A 19,968-nucleotide genomic window follows, 5' to 3' on the forward strand; every position below is an offset into this window, starting at 1 on the left:
AACTTTAAATTGTAGGGCAGCTGGAATTTTTTCTCAGTTTGGGAGTTTGGGTTTCAGCCTGTTCTGCCTGCCTGCTTCTCAGCGAACTAGCTGGAGCTGACCTTGAGATAAGCAAATTAATCCTGCATGTGCTTTTAAAGCTTAATAACAACTCCTTTCCTTACTAACTCCCTTTCTTTCTCTCTCTAAACCCCTTTTTGGGAAAAAAGGGAGGTTGGGGGGGGAGAGAGGGGGTTACAGGGAGGGAAACCCTCCCTGAGGAGGGAATTTTTGTTGTGTTGTTTTTCTTTGCTGTATATTTCTGTATATATATTGTAAATACCTGTATATATTGTGTTATATATAACCTGCTTTCCATATATGCTTGTAAATATAGTCTGCTTCTCCGACTGAGTTTAGCTGTGGTTTCTTACTCTGTGGGGGAGGGAGAGCTAGGCCCTCTCTCAACCTACCACACTTAGGAAAACAAATACTAAGAATCATCCAACAGAACTAAGAAGGTGCTTGGGGAGAGCTTCTTGCAGAAGGAGATGCAAGAAACGCTTTCCTGCTATAATCTATCAACTGCTAAAAGGCCACTGACCTATAGGTCTTTGACCTACCGTTTTGATGTGGACTGTTTCAGGACCTAGTATGACTGTGGGCCTGGAAATAAGTGTAAGGCAAGTGACTGACCAGAAGTACCTACAAATTAGAGTTAAAAATAAAATGGAGCAGCTGCCAGCTGTTCACACAGACAAGTACACCCACATCACGACAAAAATCACTCATTTAAGAAGGAATCTGCAATGGGATGACAGGGATCCTTTGTGGGGAAGACTGGGAAATTTAAAGCATCCTACAAAATGGGTCCGAAAGAGATCTGAGGCCATCTAACCCAAAACAGGAGCAATTCATCACTTTCAGATGCATAACATATGCAACCTAAAACATAACCTGCTTCAAAATTCCCATGACTAGGACACTGCAACCTACTTGAGTGATATTTTCTGTGCTATGGCCTGCATTAGGAATAGTGTGGCCAGCAGGAGCAGGGAGGTCATTGTGCCCCTCTACTCTGCATTGGTTAGGCCACACCTTGAGTACTGTGTCCAGTTCTGGGCCTCTCAGTTTAAGAAGGACATTGAGACACTTGAAGGTGTCCAGAGAAGGGCAACAAGGCTGGGGAGAGGCCCTGAGCACAAGCCCTGTGAGGAGAGGCTGAGGGAGCTGGGATTGTTTAGCCTGGAGAGGAGAAGGATCAGGGGTGACCTCATTGCCCTCTACAACTACCTGAAAGGTGGTTGTAGCCAGGAAGGGGTTGGTCTCTTCTCCCAGGCAACCAGCACCAGAACAAGGGGACACAGTCTCAAGCTGTGCCAGGGGAAGTTTAGACTCAAGATGAGGAGAAAGTTCTTCACCAAGTGAGTCATTTGTCATTGGAATGTGCTGCCCAGGGAGGTGGTGGAGTCACCATCCCTGGAGGTGTTCAAGAGGGGATTGGACGTGGCACTTGGTGCCATGGTCTAGTCATGAGGTCTGTGGTGACAGGCTGGACTCGATGATCCTTGGGGTCTCTTCCAACCTTAGTGATACTGTGATACTGTGATCTCTACCGTTACCAATAAGGATTCTCTTCTAACATCTCACTGTTGCAGTTTAGGTCCATGACTCTTTGCAGATACACTGTGACCTGGAGGAGTGTGGTGCCCAAAACCAAACACAGAACTCCATATGAATAGCTGAAGCACAAGAGTTGGACACAGTAATGTAGAATAACATTTGTTTTTTAAAAGCATGTGTGGTGGGTTGAAAGGAAAGGCCCAGCTTCCCCTCCCCTACTAAGAAGAAAATAGCCAAACTCAACCGGTGGAGCGAAAGGGAAAATGCTATATTTACAAACATTTAGCCAGAGTGTCCCTTCCTTAAAGGGATGTCTGAGATGGTCCAGACCCACTGCTTGAACTACGGAAAGGAAAGGCCCAGCTTCCCCTCCCCAACTAAGAAGAAAATAGCCACAGCCAACCTCAACTGGTGGAGCGAAAGGAAGCGAAACTGAACGAAAGCTCCAGCCGCACCGAATCTTAAGGTCTTACTCCCACATATTAACCAATGAAATTTGTTTAGAATGCAATATATTGTTGTAGTTTGAGCTGGGTGCCCCCTGATGTGTTCACTTCCTGTGTCCAGAAGTCCAGCCCAGAGGGATGGACACAGGAAATTGTGTGTATTTCCTACCATGATTCTTTGCACCACTATAAGATCCAGTGCGGGGTCTGGCACTTTCTCTTTTCTTCCTCCTCCGCCAGCTGGTAACTGGGGGAGATGTCTGCTGGCCTTGGGCCTGGCTAGGCCCAAGGCCACGGGGGGATGGGCAGTCTCAGGCCTGGCCAGCTGAGACTAGCCCAGCAGAGGGAGGGGGAAGAAGGAGCCCTGAGGGTCTCGGGTGTACCCTCAGGTGGGAATGGGATGGCTCTGGGTTTGCTTTGGGATCTTTGTCACTGCGCTTTGGGTTCTCTGTAACATTCACTGCTTTCTATTTAAACTTTCATCACTTTTGCAATCCGTTTGTCTGAGTGTTTATTGCTGCCCGTGGTGGGGAGAGGGGGCTGCCTCCACCCAGCACATATATTTACAAACATTTAGCCAGAGTGTCCCTTCCTTAAAGGCACAGCCTCAAACGGTCACAGCATGACACCTGAACTCAGTCTCAAAACCACAATGAACTAGCAATCTATTTTTCAAAATACTAACAAAAGAAACCAGCCCTCACAGTAACAGCTTTAAAAAGGGAACAGAGCAACACCTACTATTTCCTACTAAACCTGCCCCGCACCCCTGAAATCAAAATCAGCTACTGCTTTGCTCTGCTGGCTTAGAAGTGCCCATGCATTGAGAGCCACATGCTAACACCGCAAGGACACTATCACCTCTACCACCAAAATCAACCTACCAAATACTTTCACGTTCTTTCCCATCCCTGCATTTCATCAGCCTTTTTCATCCTACCATTGGCAACTATTTCCTATAGCTGATCTATAGTGGGCACAGTGCTGTGAATAACTCTGAAAAGGAGCCAAATCAAAACAAACTAAAAATGCCCCAAAACCTCCCTTCCTCCCCACCACACCACCCCTCAAAAAAGACCAACTAATTTTCCTGATACATTCAGTGTAGACAATAAACAACAGCAGAAGTGGTAGATTGTCTCCCCTTTGCTGAAGATGTCTAACCTTTGCCTTCCTCCTCTTCCTCCATGAAAACATGCTCCTGAATAAACAAAAGTAGTTTCTCCTGAAGTGATGTGCTAGGAATATAACCCAGAAGTCCAACTGCTTCTTCACTGTTATCCGAATCCTGATGACTCACAATCAGCATCCAGTCACAGAGTATCATGAAGGCCTGTATCAAGCAAAATCAAAGAAGGACTTTGAGACAATGTTACTTTTCATGACAGGTTCACTTTTTATCTCCATCAAATACCACAGGTCACAATATGGTTTCTATCACACTTCTTCCTTGCAAGCTAAAGCTTTCTCTTTTTTTTGCCCCAGCATGTGGTAAAATGCCACAGCTAAGCCCTCCCAGAACTTGTACTTTAGGATATAAATGTGTCATGCATGAACACAACCTAAAGCTTTCAAACTTCCATGGGGAGGAAGAAGGGATCTATGATGCTAACATATCTCTCTTTTAACACATGAATCACAGGAAAAAGTATCAATATTTTTGATTTGTTAAGTAACATTTATAGCAAGGCATTAATAAATGAGAGCAGCCAGTACATTGTCACTCTAATGAGAAAACACAATTATTACTGACTGGCAAATTGAGTCACTCAGATTCAGGCCTTGCTTCTGCAGAGAGACCCATGGAGACACAAATCTATGCTTGTTTTAACCACTAACTTTTGTAGCCTTTTAACATGACCTCAGTTTTCTATTAAAATACACAGTTGAAGATTGCCTTTTTCAAGATTTTTTTTTTAAAGTTATTTCTCTGCTAAGAGACACAAAAAAAAAGCAGCAAACATTGGCAGAGAAAATGCTAGTATGAAAAAGCAGGCATTTAAAAGGAAGACTGAGCATGAAGGCCAGTTAAGTGACAGAAAAACACAAACCTTTTCTCTTACATCTTTATTCTTATGGTGGAGGAAGCATATGCAAATCTGACTGAAATATCTCAGCTCTCTTCTTAGTACAAAAAGAGTCTCCTAAAGACACATTTAGGAAAAGTGACAGGACAAATATGTTAGGGGCTATGATTCAATTGAGAATTATAGAACAAACAACAGTTGCATCTTTCTTTCACGCATGTTATTCCTTTAAGACAGCACAGGTGATGTGGGCTTCTTTCATAAAGTCATCTCACAGTGGCAAAAACTTACTGCCTATGAAGAACTTTAAAACCACATCTTGCCTGCAGGCACAATATCTGGGACAGAAAGACCAATCCAGAAATACATCCATAAATACATACATAAATACTTCCTCTCCACACTCTGGCACAGAAATGCGACAAACACTACCAGCACATGTGCATCTGTCACACTTGCTGAGGTGAGTGGTATTCAGCAAGTCACAAAACTCTGTTTCTCCATCTGTAGGATGGGCAGCTGCAATAGCATGTATTCCTTTATTCACTTCAGCTCATCCTTATAAAGCTGTGACAATGATTTCCACTTCAGAGATAGAAGTAGTCAAAAATTCTGGTCCAGCCCACCCAGTTTTCAATGTGAATTTCCACCTGGAGCTGCTCTTCTCTCTACTGAATACACAGCAAATACAGCTTAACTACACTGCTAACTTTGGCACTCAGAAGTCAAGATATCTCTAGTCATTAAGATGAATCCAACAAAAGAGACTTTTTGCTTTGCGCACAGCCACGTAACAGACTCCCCCATCCTTTACTGGGTCTCAGCTGTTGCACTGCAGGGAGAGCTGAGCAGTCAATAGGCAAGGAATGTCCCTCCAGGATGGCTGGATTTCACACTATGCAACCATATCTTTGTAAGAAAGAGATCCATCCCTACGCATGCTGAGAAGGAGCAGAAGGGGAGGCAAAATATTGCCTTAACACTACTAGGAGAAGAGAGCAGTTGGGGAAGAAACAGCCCTAGAGGTGCTGTCCAGGAACGCTCTTGTTTTCACTCTTGGAACTTCTCTCTCTGCCAACATCCAGATTTGGCCCTGCAGAAAGGGCCATAACATGTGTGCTTCCAATCAAAATCTGCTACCATACGAAATGCCAAACTAAAAACTGTGCTTCCCCGTTACTTGTCAAGCTAACCATGTCTGGACTGAAAGGCAGAACATATTAGAGCAGTGAGAGATACGGACATCCACTCAGGAATGGAATGGGACAGGAATAGATAGTGAATCAGTCATCAAATGGGTAACCTCCCAGCTATCATTTCTCACACAAAACAAATGTCCAATGTCAGTGTCCTGCTCTGTACACACAGGAACAGCAGAAGAAGGGGACAGAATGACATAAGCAGCAGCACCTAGAGTAGTCAGAAATCACTGTAAAGGGGAGCTGCAGAGGTGCACACTCACACGTGAACCAAAGCATTAAAGAGTTTTCCTCTCTGGTGTCTTCATCTAGACTGTCTTCTGAAAAACCTGCCAGAGCCTGTCACTTTATAAAACCAATCAAGAAAGTAAACGGTCAGCTGATGAAAAAGTTACCACTTTACTCAAACTTTCTGCCAGAAATACATAAGTAAAACAAGAAGAAGAAAAAAAGAAGGGGGGCAGGGGGAGGGGAAGTAACAGCACTTCTAGAGCTTTCACTGAATACTCTTTGTTGCTTAAAACAAGAAGACAACAGACTGGCAGTGCAACAAGCCCCAGGAATCTTCATAAAGCCCCAGGAATTCAATATACATGTTTTGCAGTAAAAATAGATGTGAACTGTTGACTTATTCCACAGCAGACTGAAAAAGCATTTAAACTTTTAAAAGGAAGAGTGCAAGACAGACAGAAAATGCCTCAACTCAATTCGGTTTCCTCAAGAAATAACACAAATTATTTTCTTAGAAAGCTTGGGGTTTTTCTGGCTAAACTTTTAGAAGCAGAGCTCTGGGTTTCAAAATTACTTAGCGACCAACCTTGGGAGAATTTTCTGAAACTGCAGCTAGCTGCCACAGAAGAGAGAAGTACGTGCACTGGAGAGCTGGCAGGATCATCTGCAAATATAAACACATGTCCCTTATTTACACGGAAGGCCCAACAGCAAAAAGCTTAGGACTAAACAAAGCATCTGTGCCTGGCATTCTGCATGCTGCCTGCACGACCATTTCTGCCCTGTAAAGCATTTGGACCCTCAAAATCGACTTCATAGGTTTCATACAGGCAAATGTTGCCTCCTGTGAAACTTCGTTACTATGGTGTTGCTTCCGCAGAACTCTGATGTCTTGGTGAGTTCAGTGGGAAGTAACCACGTACTAAAAAGAGCATTCACAGAGGCAAACTTCAGCTTAGCTTCTCAGGATTTCTCTGCAGTCTTTGGTGAAAGACAAACTCCTCCAGAGGGCAACTTAGAGCAGAAGCCAAACTTGGTGCTCTGGTGCTCTAAAGGAGTCCACCTCTACCCACTAGCTGCAGGCTGTCTTGTAATCCCAGGATATCTCTTTTTTGGCACAGCCAATGTTTGAGATGAGACGAGCAGAAAACCACCAGGCTGCAGTTGAGAGAACTGGTAACTACAAACCATCTTCACCAAAAGTCAGTCAGAAATCAAAAGGTCCAAAGTATCCCAATTTCTGGTTACATGCAATCTATAATGGGCTCCTCACGGTCACAATTTTGTACGTACCAAGAGCGAAGCTGTGCAATCAATGGCAAGTACTGAGCGTTGCAAAGGACCAGTCTAGATCTCAGATGATTATCAGAGTTTCGAACAATGTCCAAAGCAAACAAATCTATGGCATGTATTTATGGACTCAAATAACATTTTAGCAAAGATAGCCCCTGTTTCCTAGGCTGAGAAATGGAGACACTATCCTGCCTCACAGGACATGGATATGTAAGATTATTTATTATTTCCTAATTTGCCTGTTCTCAACAAGAAAAGCCTCTTTCAATGTTAATATTAGTAACTCACTAGAGCAGGTAAACTGCCGTGCTCTGTTTCAAACACCAGCAACCTTAAAGTCTTTTCATACAAGTTCCACTTGGTAAGATCATGGGCACTGCAAGTGAAAAAGAAACAATAATGACAAAGTAAGGAGTTACATCTCACCTGATCAAATAGTATAAATGTATCCTATTTTGCCATCATCTGAGGTACAGCAGTAACATGGAACAACTAATTATTACTTACAAGGCAGGGAATGAAATTATGGTTTTCATGATCTAATGCTACATAGTTTTAGAGTCTGCCTTCCTACCACAAAACTGCAGTGTCATGAGGAGAGGAAAAAGAAGGTTGAGCCCTGTAATTTATTCTACATTCTATCCACACTAACTGCCCAAAAAGGTCCAAAGCACAGTTTCCCCGCTCCACTTTAAAAGACTGTTTCAACACTCCTATTTGCAATTCAATGTTAGACTTCTCTTTGCAAAACCAGAGCAGTCCTAGCACACAAAATAGGCAAAAGGCCTATTTTTCAGTGGTGCCCAGAGACAAGAGGTAATGGACATAAATCTGAACATTGGAAGTTCCATCTAAACACAAGGAGGAACCTCCTTACTTTGAAGGTGGTGGAACACTTGCTGCCCAGAGAGGTGGTGGAATCTCCATCTCTGGAGTCATTCAAAGCCTGCCTGGACACCATCCCATGGAACCTGCTGTAGGTGAAACTGGTCTGTCAGGAGTGTTGGACTAGATGATCTCCAGCGGTCCCTTCCAACCCCTACCATTCTGTGATTATATGAGAAGAAGGACCAATTACCCCACTCTCTAATGTCCTGCATGATCATTTACTTGGTGAATGATATCTGGAGCACTGACAGTAAGGTAGTGCAAAAGCATCCAGCTTAGAGAGATGCACCACAGAGAGGATCTCTGTGTCCACTCTGACATTCCAACTCTGTAGCACACACTTCTCAACCACATTAGGGCTGATGCTGCAACCTCAGTAACAAGTCCAAAAAGAATTCTGTATCCAAGTGTACAGTTCTGTTAAGAAAAAAATAAATATGCAGCACATCTCACAGGGATCATTTTCACTCCCTTGTGAAAACTGTTATTAAATCCAACAAAGAAGAGCAATTCTCACTTTGCACTTCGTTAGGGCAACATTTAAGTTTATGGTAAACTGTAAATAAATATCTCACTTATGAAAAGCTGCTACTCTTCTCAAAGCAGAGTGTATCCGAGAAATTTCTCCTGCATCCATACAAAATCCTTCTTCCTAAATTATAAAAGTTTGTGAAAGAGAAAGGAATTAGCCAGCGTGGCAACAACATGCTCTTTTCTCAGCCAACCCACGAGCTTGAGCTACCATCCTGCAGCCCTCCCCAGTCCCTTCACCTTTACCCATGCTACTCCCGTCCTCTTTTGCAGTAAAAAGAAAGCATCACACTGCCTGCACAGAAATTTAGTATATAAAGAATGTCCCTGCTGTTAATAAACCCACAGCAGCCTCCCTGGACTACAGTATTGCTAATAGAGTAAAAACTAGCAATTAGGCTGACACAGAAGTGTCATTCAGGCTGCTCCTAGTCCCTCACACAGTTGTTAAGGATCTCTGGAAAACTAACTGTTCACATGCTGCTGACTCTTCTTGCTTCCAGCTGCCAGATCACATTCAAAGATAGCTAAAAATACATTAAATACTTTCCCATAGATGCAATTGCTGTAGTTTCCACAAGTATACTATGTGATTATGGGAGACAGTATATACAACCAGGAATTAGAAGGGAGGGGTTCCAGGAGAAAAACTCTTTATTTAGATATGGATCACCATACGAAGGAGTTGAAGAACCCCTGCTCTAGCACTTATCTTGTTTCTCATAAGTACACATTCTCCCACATTGACATAGATACCTATTTAAGATCACCAAAATAAATCCAATCTGAGGTTAGGGGATTTTTTGGCTTGACACATTTTACAATATCACAGTGTCCAATAAAAACCTGCCAGTGTTAACTCTCATACTATGGCATGACACCTGTTCATGACAGCAGAGTTGGTCAGATCAGCTGTGGGCTTCTGTTGTTCAGTTCAGCCAACAAGCTATTCATATCAACACCAGCTGTTTCTGCTTTTTAGAACTAATGAAAAACTTTGAGGGAGACTCTGCAGTCCTTCTTCAAGGGGAAAGTCATAATTTCAAAGCCCTCAAAGCTTTGAGGGAGACTGAAGTCCTCCTTCAAGGGGAAAGTAATTTCAAAGACCACAAAGCTATACAATCTGCTTACAAACTGTTCTTGTCCCCTAGTACTATCTCTACAGCCAAAGTGGCAGCACAATGGCTACATTGTGTACAGCCAAATATGCAGAAGTATGAACTATACACCTTTTGGGGAACAGTCTCATCACCTACAGATCCCAGCACTTACAAGCTGACCTGGTCCTCAATAAGAAATAGTAAGCAAAGAGTAGTTCTACACCCTCCCTAAATTTTTTTAGTTCTTTTTCATAAGGAAACAGTCTGTTTATTTCCACAATGAGTCAACACTCACCTTTTGCCAGAAGCCATCTAGTAGCTGGCTAAGCTGTTCCATCAACTCATCTACCAGCTGAGTTCGAGCGTGATCTGCCTGGCTATAGATGGCAATTTCTTCACTGCAGAGGACACGATAAGTCTTGGAGGAAGCCTCAAGGACAGACATGTCAGAGTGTTTTGTCACAATGTCTTTCACCTCTCTCAGCAAATCATCCAAATGCTGCAAGTGATAAAAGGGATATTATAGGTAAATAGTATAAACATTGATACACATCACCATGAAGTAAATGCCAGCCTACAGAAGCAGAGGGGCAGGATTAGAGGATAACAGTTGTTTTCTGAGCTCAGATCTCTTTTTCATTATCATTGCCTCTGGATCCTCCTAAAGAATGAAGCAACTGCCTTAAGTTCTACTTTAGCAATACACATTCAGCATTACGTAAAAATAAAGACAAAAGTAGGGAATGAAAAATGCCTCTCCAAAGGACAGGTATGTCTCCAAACAAGGGAAGTTGTCTCCTTCAGCAGCACAGGATGGAGAATGTTTCAGATGTCAGCAAGTGGGTTATTTACTCTTAGTGAAAGGAGATAATTTCTGCCATTCTGCTCTCTCTCTTCCAATTAACATTTTGTGCTGAAAATATCCTAAGAGTGTTTGCCTTAACATTACCTCCCTGTAAACGTCCCTGCTTAAGAATACATTAAGCTGTTCCAAGGATTTCATCTGTTTTTGACCATCCCTCTCCCTTCAGCAGATAATACTATCACCATTCTTACCTTCCAGCTACTTTCATTGCCCAGCAACAGAGTCGGTCTTCAAGCAGAATTAAACCTATTCAGTAGTAAACTCCTGGAAGCTTAGACCCATGCCATAACCCACCACCTCTCCACCCAACAGTGAAAAACCCAGGGCTGGTCCTACCACATGAAATCACAAATCATTACCCATGCTTTGTTTTGGCAGCCCCAAATCAAAAACTAAAGCACTTTCCTAAAGGTATGAGAATATTTATTTACATTTCAACAGTTTCCTACCTGTTCCAAGTCCTACTAAACTCTGTACATTGTCACATAAATTCAGTACATTCCACACGAACCAACTACCCCAATTCCTATTCACCTTCTCTAGATGTCCTGTAGTGTAAATATCTAAATTGTAATACTGAGGAATCTGCAGAAGATTTGCCACTTTCTGTGCATCTGTTGAATACTGCAGAGAAAAAACAGGATATGAGTACACTGCAGGAATTTTAATGAAATATTTAACATGCATTCACAGAGCAGCTGTTGGTTACCTTTGCCAAGAGCTGAGGAAGCACCATAATATAGTGTTCAGTAATTTTGGTACAATCTTCCAGTTGTATTTTCTTCTCTTTTACTGACAGAATCTGCAGATAAAGCATTTTGTTTCAATTATAAAATCTCTTAGATTTGGAATTTCAGATGTAACCTAAGGTTGACTCACATCCCTTCGTCTAAAGCATATCAAGCTAATATAAAGATACTTTCCATGGAGACAACCAGATGCCTTTTTTTGTTGTTGTTGTTAACCTTAAATTAGATGCAAATCACTGAACAGCTACATCTCGTGGATAAAATGCTCACCATTTGTCAGTAACATGCTTCAACTGGCTGTTCTCTAATGCTCACTTCCTCCCGTGTCCACTACTAATAAGATCTAGAGGTCAAAAGACACCGTGTCATCTCATAAAAATACGCCACTTTCTTCCCTGCGATACACAGACCACCAGGCACACGCTGTCTGTTCAAGCACATCAGGCAAAGAGGATGTGATTACAGAACAGTAAGTAAGACTAAAATGCACTGACTTTTTTGGCTGCACCTCTGCCCACCGGAGGATGACCTTCAGCTGCTTCTTTAACCGTTGCAAGCATAATTTCAATGAGAACACTTTCCTGGGCATCGCTCAGTGCTGTAAAGAAATTGGTCCTCTTTCAGCAAATTTCATTTCAGAACAATGAAGATGCAGTAACTTAAACAAAGGCTACTCGTTTATCTGAGCAGCTATGGAAGGACACTATAGGAAGAAAGATACAGTGTTGCTAAATGAACATGTCAGAGTATTTGATTTGATCTGAAGACATCTTTTTTTCTGTATTTACTAAACAAAAGAACTTCCTAGAGCAGTTAGGTTCCAAAAAAAACCAGGCAGTTTTGAAAAGGCCTACTCCTACTGACTACTGTCTCATTTAGGACAAGCCTGCTTCTTTGAGTACCAAAATGCTTTAACTCATGGGGTCCACAAACTTTGATTTCAATAACACGACCATCTCCAGGTACACTGCAACAACCATTCACAGAATCATAGAATAGTTTGGGCTGGAAGGGACCTTGAAGTTTATTTAAGTTCACTTTAAAGTCATTCTATAAAAAACTAACCCCCTGGAGTATTAGATGTCAATTAACTCAACACATTGCTCATTTTCTTTTCAGGCATGAACAACAGCCCAACAATACTACATTTCAACCAATACTTCCAGATCCTTAAGTTTTGGACAAACAAAATGAATGCTACGTAAGCATTAAGGCTTAATTATGCAAGTATTCTTGCTAACTTTCTGAACTACTATTACATAAATAAAGAATACTGAATAAAACAAATATGTTGATATAAATATCACATTGGCACTGCATTGAGTTGCATCTGCTTTGAAGCCCTTGGAGACCACCACTTGAGATCAAAGGGTACTGCAATACCGAATGCTCCTAAACTAGCTGAAGGCAAAGTTCAAAAGCAGTATCAAGAGATTCCTTCAGACAAAACTAAGCTCTTTGTTTACCCACCTTCTTCTTCAGAATTTTTTAATAGAAGAGTGGTCATGCACTCCCAGTCCTTCAGGAATTTGCCTGCCCAGTCCCACAAGCTGTCTACAAGGTATGCAACATGTTTGTGCAGCTAGGGATTAAAAACACAAGCGTATAGAAGTAAACACCTCATTAAAAGTAACACAGCTTCTCAAGTCCCTCTCTCTTATCACAATTAAATGTTTGTGTGCTATTCACACACACAATCACACACAGTATTCCATCACATTTAGTTTGAGGCTAATCAACATTTATAAACCATGTCTTCATTCTGATACAAAGCAGGAAAGTGTGGGGGGAAAGGCAGAAAATGCAGGAAAAAGCTTTTCTTTTCTCCTTTTAGGATCTTTCCTTTGTTATTTAAGAAATATCATTTATCTAGCTTCTGTATTGATTTGATATTGTTGATCATAATATGTGAAAATCCCACCTTGGGACTAGAAATGAGTCAACATTTCAAGCAACACCTGTGAAATTTCTTGCAGAGATTCAAACTGCTCTGCCTGAGACACCTTGACCAGATGTAGGTCTGCACCACTGCAGAAGCCAAATACTGAAGTACAAGGCTCCACACTTAAGCTGCTGAAGCTCTCAGTACAACTGCACAAAGCCATGGTACAGCAACTCATGTCTGCCTGCAGAGTCACAGACATGTGCCAAAAAACCTTTACTCAGTGGCATTTATTTTTCAGGCTGGTTTCAGATTCTCTCATCAGCATAGTTGGAAATTGCTTTTAATGCAACAGAACAAGAATATCTTCATTTAAAATGCATCCTAGAGAGCGAAACCATTCCAAATACCAAACATTTTAGAGCTCATCACCAGAAAGAGTTTTCCAAATAAAGCCAATACTTGATTTAACATGCAGGACTGAATTTTAAGGGCTTACTGCAAGGGCTGTTCTCCTCACCTCACTTTCCAGGAAAAAACATATTAATCTTTTCAACTGGTCAGTACTCGCCCCAAACATTCCTCCGCCTTTGGGCTGAGCTTCTTCATCTCCCTCATGACTAAGCAGCCTGCCAACATAAAAGGAAGTCAGTCCAGTTCTGCCACATTCTCCTTATATTCATTTCCCAGTGCAACACTAATTCTGTCAAGATCCCAAGGATTGTATTTCTTCTAAATGTCTTATTTACTCCAAATCACATTAGACTTTTTTATCAGATGAAAGAAAAAGAGATTAAATTGTTTTCCATTATGAGAGATCTTCTATCCCTGTGAATGCAGAGACTATTTCTGACAGTTTCACAGGTACCCTGCCAGCTTTCTGAATAACAGATGCAGATTCCACTGTGTTGAACATATAATGAGGTAGGTATTTGCTCGTGCTTGAAAAGGTGTGTGCTCTAGGCTGAATTTAAGCCTTAACAACAAAGAAGAGATATTACTACTCAGCCATTACTCACATTATGGTACATCTTGGAACCCAAGCTTCTAAAGAAGGCACAGTATTTTCTATTTATAACATACAATTTATTCAACTTCACAAATACAGTCTAAAAACTGTTCTTCCTCTTCCCTCTGAAGCATGACATGAAACTCCGATTTCCATTTCCCTCTTTATCCAAAATGAGTGTGACTGTACTGCTCACAAAGAGTGCTAATGCCAAAATAAATACAGGAAGGCCATCCCCATAGATTAATGCAAGGCCCAGATGACTTGGATTTAAGAGCAGGATCACTCAGTGTCTGTAAAAGTTTATACTTTCAGGAAGTGCTTCCATTCTAATCTATGCCATCTAAGTAATCTGAGTTTAAAATAGAGGCACTGAGATTTCTTGCAATCCAAGATGTGGGGAGGACTTGTGTGCTGGGGAGCATAAATTTTTATACTAAACCTTTTAGCAGTATGACCAGGTAAAGGATAGTGTTGCTAACATCTCTATCACACTGTAACACATGTTTCTGCAGCAGGAGAAGCCTGGAAGGAAGAACTGGGCAAACAAGCACAACACTAAGGTTTACAGGGGCAAAGGGTCCACACTGCACTGGAAAGCTTGGTAGAAAACGTAGAGCTGTCACAGGGAAATCCCTTTGATGGCAAAAAGCAGCAATGTTCTGAGAGGAAAAACACCTGATTTATGACAGACTATTAGGACTGATACAAAAGACTAAATATGACTTGCAGATGTGATAGAAACTCATCAAAACAGAAATTCATCTTCATTTGTTCTTCTGTTAGACTTGGCTCCACAAACCCCAGAATGTCAGCGATTCAGCTAAACAGGAAGAGACAACTAGGAGGAGACTGCATGCGTGGAAACACAAACCATTATTACTTCTAAGTTTTCCCCACAAAAGTCTTGCCAAAATATTTTTATTTTCATTTTCATTCCTCTTTGTAAGGCAAAATTATTTCTCTCAGCTGTAGAGACAGAATATTTATTGCTTCTCTTTCTAGCACGCCAACTCCATTCACTTCATGCAACCATTGTTATAAGGAGCCCATTTATAAGAGTTACTCCTGGGGAAGATAAACCCTGTACTTCATTAACCTGACAGAAAATTGGGAGGACTTTTTAATCTGCTGCATCTCTCATTATTCAAAGCCTTTGCAATGTATAAGGCAACTTCCAAAGGGAGAAGTGGAGGCCATTTTTGTGATTAATCACCAAAGCTATGGAAATCCAGCAGATGCCAGGTGATGAATTAGTTTGTAAGAAGCAAAGCAACAGGAAAAAGAAGAAAGAAGAAAGAAGGTACGCTTTCGACATAACATGGCGTCTGTGGATTAGTCAGCTGTTTCATGTTCTCTGTGTTAGTCTTGCAACTTTTCTCACACCTATTGTGCCAGGGCTGGGCAGGGGAACAAATCATTACCCCTAAAGAGAATTTCTCTTCTGATTCAGCAGAGCGAAGCACATCTACTCCCCTCATGGTACACACTTCCAGCAGAAAAGTGAATGCTTAATGCACCTTCTTAAATAAATCTACCTTCATTCTGAAACGCAGGAGAATATGCAAAAAGTAGGCATGCAGGCAGGCAAGCAGAGATACCTTTTATAAAGGAATTCCCCAGCTGCTGCTGCAAGTGGACGGTGTGTGGCATAAACAATCTGGTATAGCGTTTCACAGTCTTCAGCTGACAGCGCATTCTCACAGTTCCTAGGCAAAAATAACAACGGAAGTTACAGTTCAGGTTTATCTGCAAAGACTACCCTGAATGCTATGTCAAACTTCTACTAGACCTGATTCTCCATAGCTGTGCAACTTGTTTACACGGCTGAATTTTCGTAGGGCGTATCTAAAAACGCTGCCAAACACAAATGACAGCATTCTGTCATGCACTGTGCAGAGAAACAGAGGTCTGTGCAAGCCGTGGCAAGTCAGGCCCACTGCGCAGACACGAACAGCAACTTAAAGTATAATTAAGGCTGATTAACGGTCATGGTAAACAGAGTAATAATAGCAAATTAGAAAAACCATGCCTCTACTTTGTGCTTTGATGTTCACCACAGAACATAATAAACAAGAATTAGTCTCCAATTATGTAGTACAAATTATTTTTTAAATTACTTATTACAGCCTTTTAAAACCTATATTCTATTACACTGAGGCTTAGTCACACGTAAAAAGAAATCGAAACGCATTCCTGATAGCATGCTTGTGAGTGTGGCCTTTCTGTGCAAACACACAGAAAGTCACAGCTTTTGTCATTCAGATACACATCTTCAGAATGCCACATGTCAACTAGTAAACCTAGAACACACTGCAAGAAGTGTAAATGGTATTAATATTAACCTTTTACAAAAAGGAAACTGAAGCACCAAGGTCAAATAACCCACCAGAGGCACCAGAGGAGTGAATCCCAAAGCAAGGAACATAGTTTCAAAATGCCTGCTTCTCAATGCCAGAGCAATGTCATTGAAGTAAGCTACTTCAGAGAATAGAAGGGCAACATATAAGATCCTTATGCTTACTCCAGCCAGGTGAGCAGAAAGTGGTTTTATTTATTACCGCACTCAATCCTCAGGTAGTCAAGAGTTACAGTTGTGGTCCAATACCTACTCTAAAACTGAGGATTCATGCTTTTCATTTGTTAGGAGTGATGTCTTAAAAAGAAGAGCAGCCCTTCCTGAGTCTACACATCTGTCTCCAATCCCATCACATCCTTTAGCACCCTCACAAGTGACAAACCCCCAAAACATCCTCCAACCTGACTGAACAAAAAAGCTCAACACAAAGTGAGAGCATCACTACAGCACTGGGAGGGGGAGACAGCACTCATTTCTCAAAGCTGACAGCCCCTCATTTATAGAAGCTGATACCCCATGAATGTTACCTTTACATTGTGCTACTCATGAATCCCTGGTTTTTTTTTTCCTCCCATGACTGCTTACAAGGGTCACAACACTAGAACAGTCTTTCAATGGAAATGCTGATTTTGTGCCTCAAAAGGTGATAGGATAATCTCTCAAGATAATGCCTCCCCTCAAACAAAAAGAAAACCTGCCTTACATACTTGTAGGTTTTGGTGGCCTCTTACAACAGCAAATTAATAGGACATACAGAAAGTGCTCATTGTGTGTGTACAATTAAATCATCATAAAGGAAAATATTTATGTGACTCTTCATCAGACACCTACAAAAATGGGGAAATAGAGCAAAAAATGCATGTATTGAGCTTAAACAGTGAGAAAGTGAGAGAGAGAGCATGCTGCATTAGTCAACAACAAAGAAAAAGGTGTAACAAGTTAGATTAAAATAAAGGCTGACAACAAATTGCAGTTACAGACTAAAAATGCATGATATAGCAAGTCTTTATATTTAAAGGCTATGGGGAATTTACTGAAATCAAGTAGCAATCTAACAATGTTTCTTTCATTCTCTTCAATATCAATCTATTATTTAGTTCTTTTAGAGCAGTTGTTTATATGAAGCCTGCCCCTGTCACTTTCTCTCTATATATTATTTAAAACAAACAAACAAATGAACAAAACAACAACCAAAAAACCCACACAAACCCCCACAAAAAAACAGTTGTGGAGAGCATGAAACAAACATGCCATGATCTAGAACAGGCCAGCACTGACCCACAGAATGGCTGAAGACAGACAGCACCTCTCAAGATCACCAAGACCAACCTCCTGCTCAGAGAAGGATCAGCTAGATCAGGTTGCTGAGGGTTGTGTCCAATCAGGTTTTGAATATCAACAAAGTTAGAGACTCCACAACTTCTTTGGCAATGTGTTGCAGCACTGGACCATCCCCACAGTAAAATCCTTTTTCTTAAAGCTTAAATGGAATCTCCTGTACAGACAGCAATGGCAATGAACTTCTGGGTGAATACGGGGGAAAAAGAGGGTGTATCATCTTTGGAAGGAAAGACAGGTAATCCATGAAATGTTTAAGGATGTTGCTAGGTCATGTAGGAAAAAAATTAGAGAGACAAAGGCCCATTTAGAGCTTAGACTGGCCTCTGCTGTGAAGGACAACAAAAAGTCCTTCTACAAATATATTAATAGCAAAAGGAGGGATGAGGACAACCTCCACTCCTTGGTGGACATAGAAGGGAGTATTGTAACTAAAGATGAGGAAAAGGCAGAGGTACTTTACACCTTCTTTGCCTCAATTTTTAATAGCAGGACAGAATGTCTTCCGGACAGCTGGCCTGCAGAGCTGGCAGATGGAGGCAGGGAGCAGTATAGTCCCCCTGTAATCCCAGCAAAAGAAGTTAAGAGACCTGCTTAGCCACTGGGATCCCCACAAGTCCATGGGAGCAGATTGGATCCATCCTAGGGTGCTGAGAGAGCTGGCAGATGAGCTGGCCAAGCCGCTCTCCATCATTTTTCAGCAGTCCTGGCTCACTGGAGAGGTCTCAGATGACTGGAAGCTGGCCAAGGTGATGTCCATCCACAAGAAGGGCCAGAAGGAGGAATCAGGGAATGACAGGCCTGTCAGCCTGACCTCAGTGCCAGGCAAGACTTTGGAACAGGTCATCTTGAGTGCAATAACAGCACACCTGCAGAATGGCCAAGGGATCAGGCCCAGCCAGCATGGATTTAGGAAGGGCAGGTCCTGCCTGACCAACCTGATCTCCTTCTATGATCAGGTGACTGCCTGGTGGATGTGGGGAAGGCTGTGGATGTAGTCTGCCTGGACTTCAGCAAGGCCTTTGGCACCATCCCCACAGCAAACTCCTGGCCAAGCTGGCAGCTCACGGTTTGGACAGCAGCACTCTGCTCTGGGTTAGGAACTGGCTGGAAGGCCGAGCCCAGAGAGTGGTGGTGAATGGTGCCACATCCAGCTGGCGGCCAGGCACTAGTGGTGTCCCCAAGGGATCAGTTCTGGGCCCCATCCTCTTTAATATCTTCATTGATGATCTGGATGAGGGGATTGAGTCAGTCATCAGCAAATTTACAGATGACACCAAGCTGGGGGCAGGAGTTGATATGTTAGAGGGTAGAGAGGCTCTGCAGAGGGACCTTGACAGGCTGATGGGCAGAGTCCAACAGCATGAGATTTAACACATCCAAGTGCCGGGTTCTGCACATTGGCCACGACAACCCCATGCAGAGCTACAGGCTGGGGTCAGAGTGGCTAGAGAGTGGCCAGGCAGAGAGAGACCTGGAGGTACTGGTTGATATTAGGCTGAACATGAGCCAGCAGTGTGCCCAGGTGGTCAAGAAGGCCAATGGCATTCTGGCCTGTATCAGGAATAGTGTGGCCAGCAGGAGCAGGGAGGTCATTGGGCCCCTGTACTCAGCACTGGTTAGGCCACACCTTGAGTACTGTGTTCAGTTCTGGGCCCCTCAGTTTAGGAAAGATGTTGAGTTGCTGGAATGTGTCCAGAAAAGGGCAACAAAGCTGGTGAGGGGTTTGGAATACAAGCCCTATGAGGAGAGGCTGAGGGAGCTGGGGTTGTGTAGTCTGGAGAAGAGTAGGCTCAGGGGAGACCTTATTGCTCTCTACAACTACCTGAGGAGAGATTGTAGCCAGGTGGGGTCTGGTCTCTTGTCCCAAGCAACCAGCACCAGAACAAGAGGACACAGTCTCAAGCTGCACCAGGGGAGGTTTAGGCTGGAGGTGTTTAAGGAGAGACTGGATGGGGTGCTTGGTGCCATGGTTTAGTTGATTAGATGCCGTTGGGTGACGGGTTGGACTTGATTACCTTGAGGCTCTTTTTGGACCTGGTTAATTCTATTCTATTCTATTCTAACATACCACTCAAATGTACATCATTTTATATTCTTTTTTTTTTAAATTCTTGTATTTCAGTTCTTCTCTTCTTAGAATACTTATGAAAATAGTGAATGCAACACCTACGTGTCTCTATTTTTTAAAACTTCCTTGCTTAAACCATTCAGATAGCTCTAAATGCTCTTCAATGTGCTTGCCATCTCTTTCAGTTAGAATTCAAGACTGCCTTCCCAGTAAAAATGAAGTTGCCTTTCCTTAGAAGTTTCCTTTCCTTAGAAAAAGACCTAAGGACCCTGCTGGACACCAAATTGAACATGAACCACCAATGTGCTCTTACAGCAAAGAAAGCTAATGGTATGTTGGGATGCATTAAGGGGAATGTTGTCAGCAGGACATGGGAGG

The 19,968-nt window shown here is 42.3% G+C and overlaps 1 protein-coding gene across 1 annotated transcript in view; it reads right to left on the reverse strand.

Moving 5' to 3' along the window:
- The window catches only part of LOC104302139 (cohesin subunit SA-2), a 79,541-nt gene that overhangs the window by 14,550 nt on the left and 45,023 nt on the right, over positions 1 to 19,968 (reverse strand). The window contains exons 14-25 of the mRNA XM_054164528.1: positions 15,424 to 15,531; positions 13,334 to 13,442; positions 12,402 to 12,513; positions 11,426 to 11,529; positions 10,892 to 10,984; positions 10,717 to 10,806; positions 9,613 to 9,816; positions 8,262 to 8,338; positions 7,087 to 7,174; positions 6,092 to 6,169; positions 4,100 to 4,192; positions 3,213 to 3,381 (exon numbers count right to left, since the gene is read on the reverse strand). Of these exons, the coding sequence (XP_054020503.1) occupies positions 3,213 to 3,381; positions 4,100 to 4,192; positions 6,092 to 6,169; positions 7,087 to 7,174; positions 8,262 to 8,338; positions 9,613 to 9,816; positions 10,717 to 10,806; positions 10,892 to 10,984; positions 11,426 to 11,529; positions 12,402 to 12,513; positions 13,334 to 13,442; positions 15,424 to 15,531 (1,325 nt within the window). The remainder of the gene's footprint in view (positions 1 to 3,212; positions 3,382 to 4,099; positions 4,193 to 6,091; positions 6,170 to 7,086; positions 7,175 to 8,261; positions 8,339 to 9,612; positions 9,817 to 10,716; positions 10,807 to 10,891; positions 10,985 to 11,425; positions 11,530 to 12,401; positions 12,514 to 13,333; positions 13,443 to 15,423; positions 15,532 to 19,968) is intronic.

The sequence above is a fragment of the Dryobates pubescens genome, chromosome 10, assembly GCF_014839835.1.
Source record: "Dryobates pubescens isolate bDryPub1 chromosome 10, bDryPub1.pri, whole genome shotgun sequence".
NCBI classification, from domain to species: Eukaryota; Metazoa; Chordata; class Aves; order Piciformes; family Picidae; genus Dryobates; species Dryobates pubescens.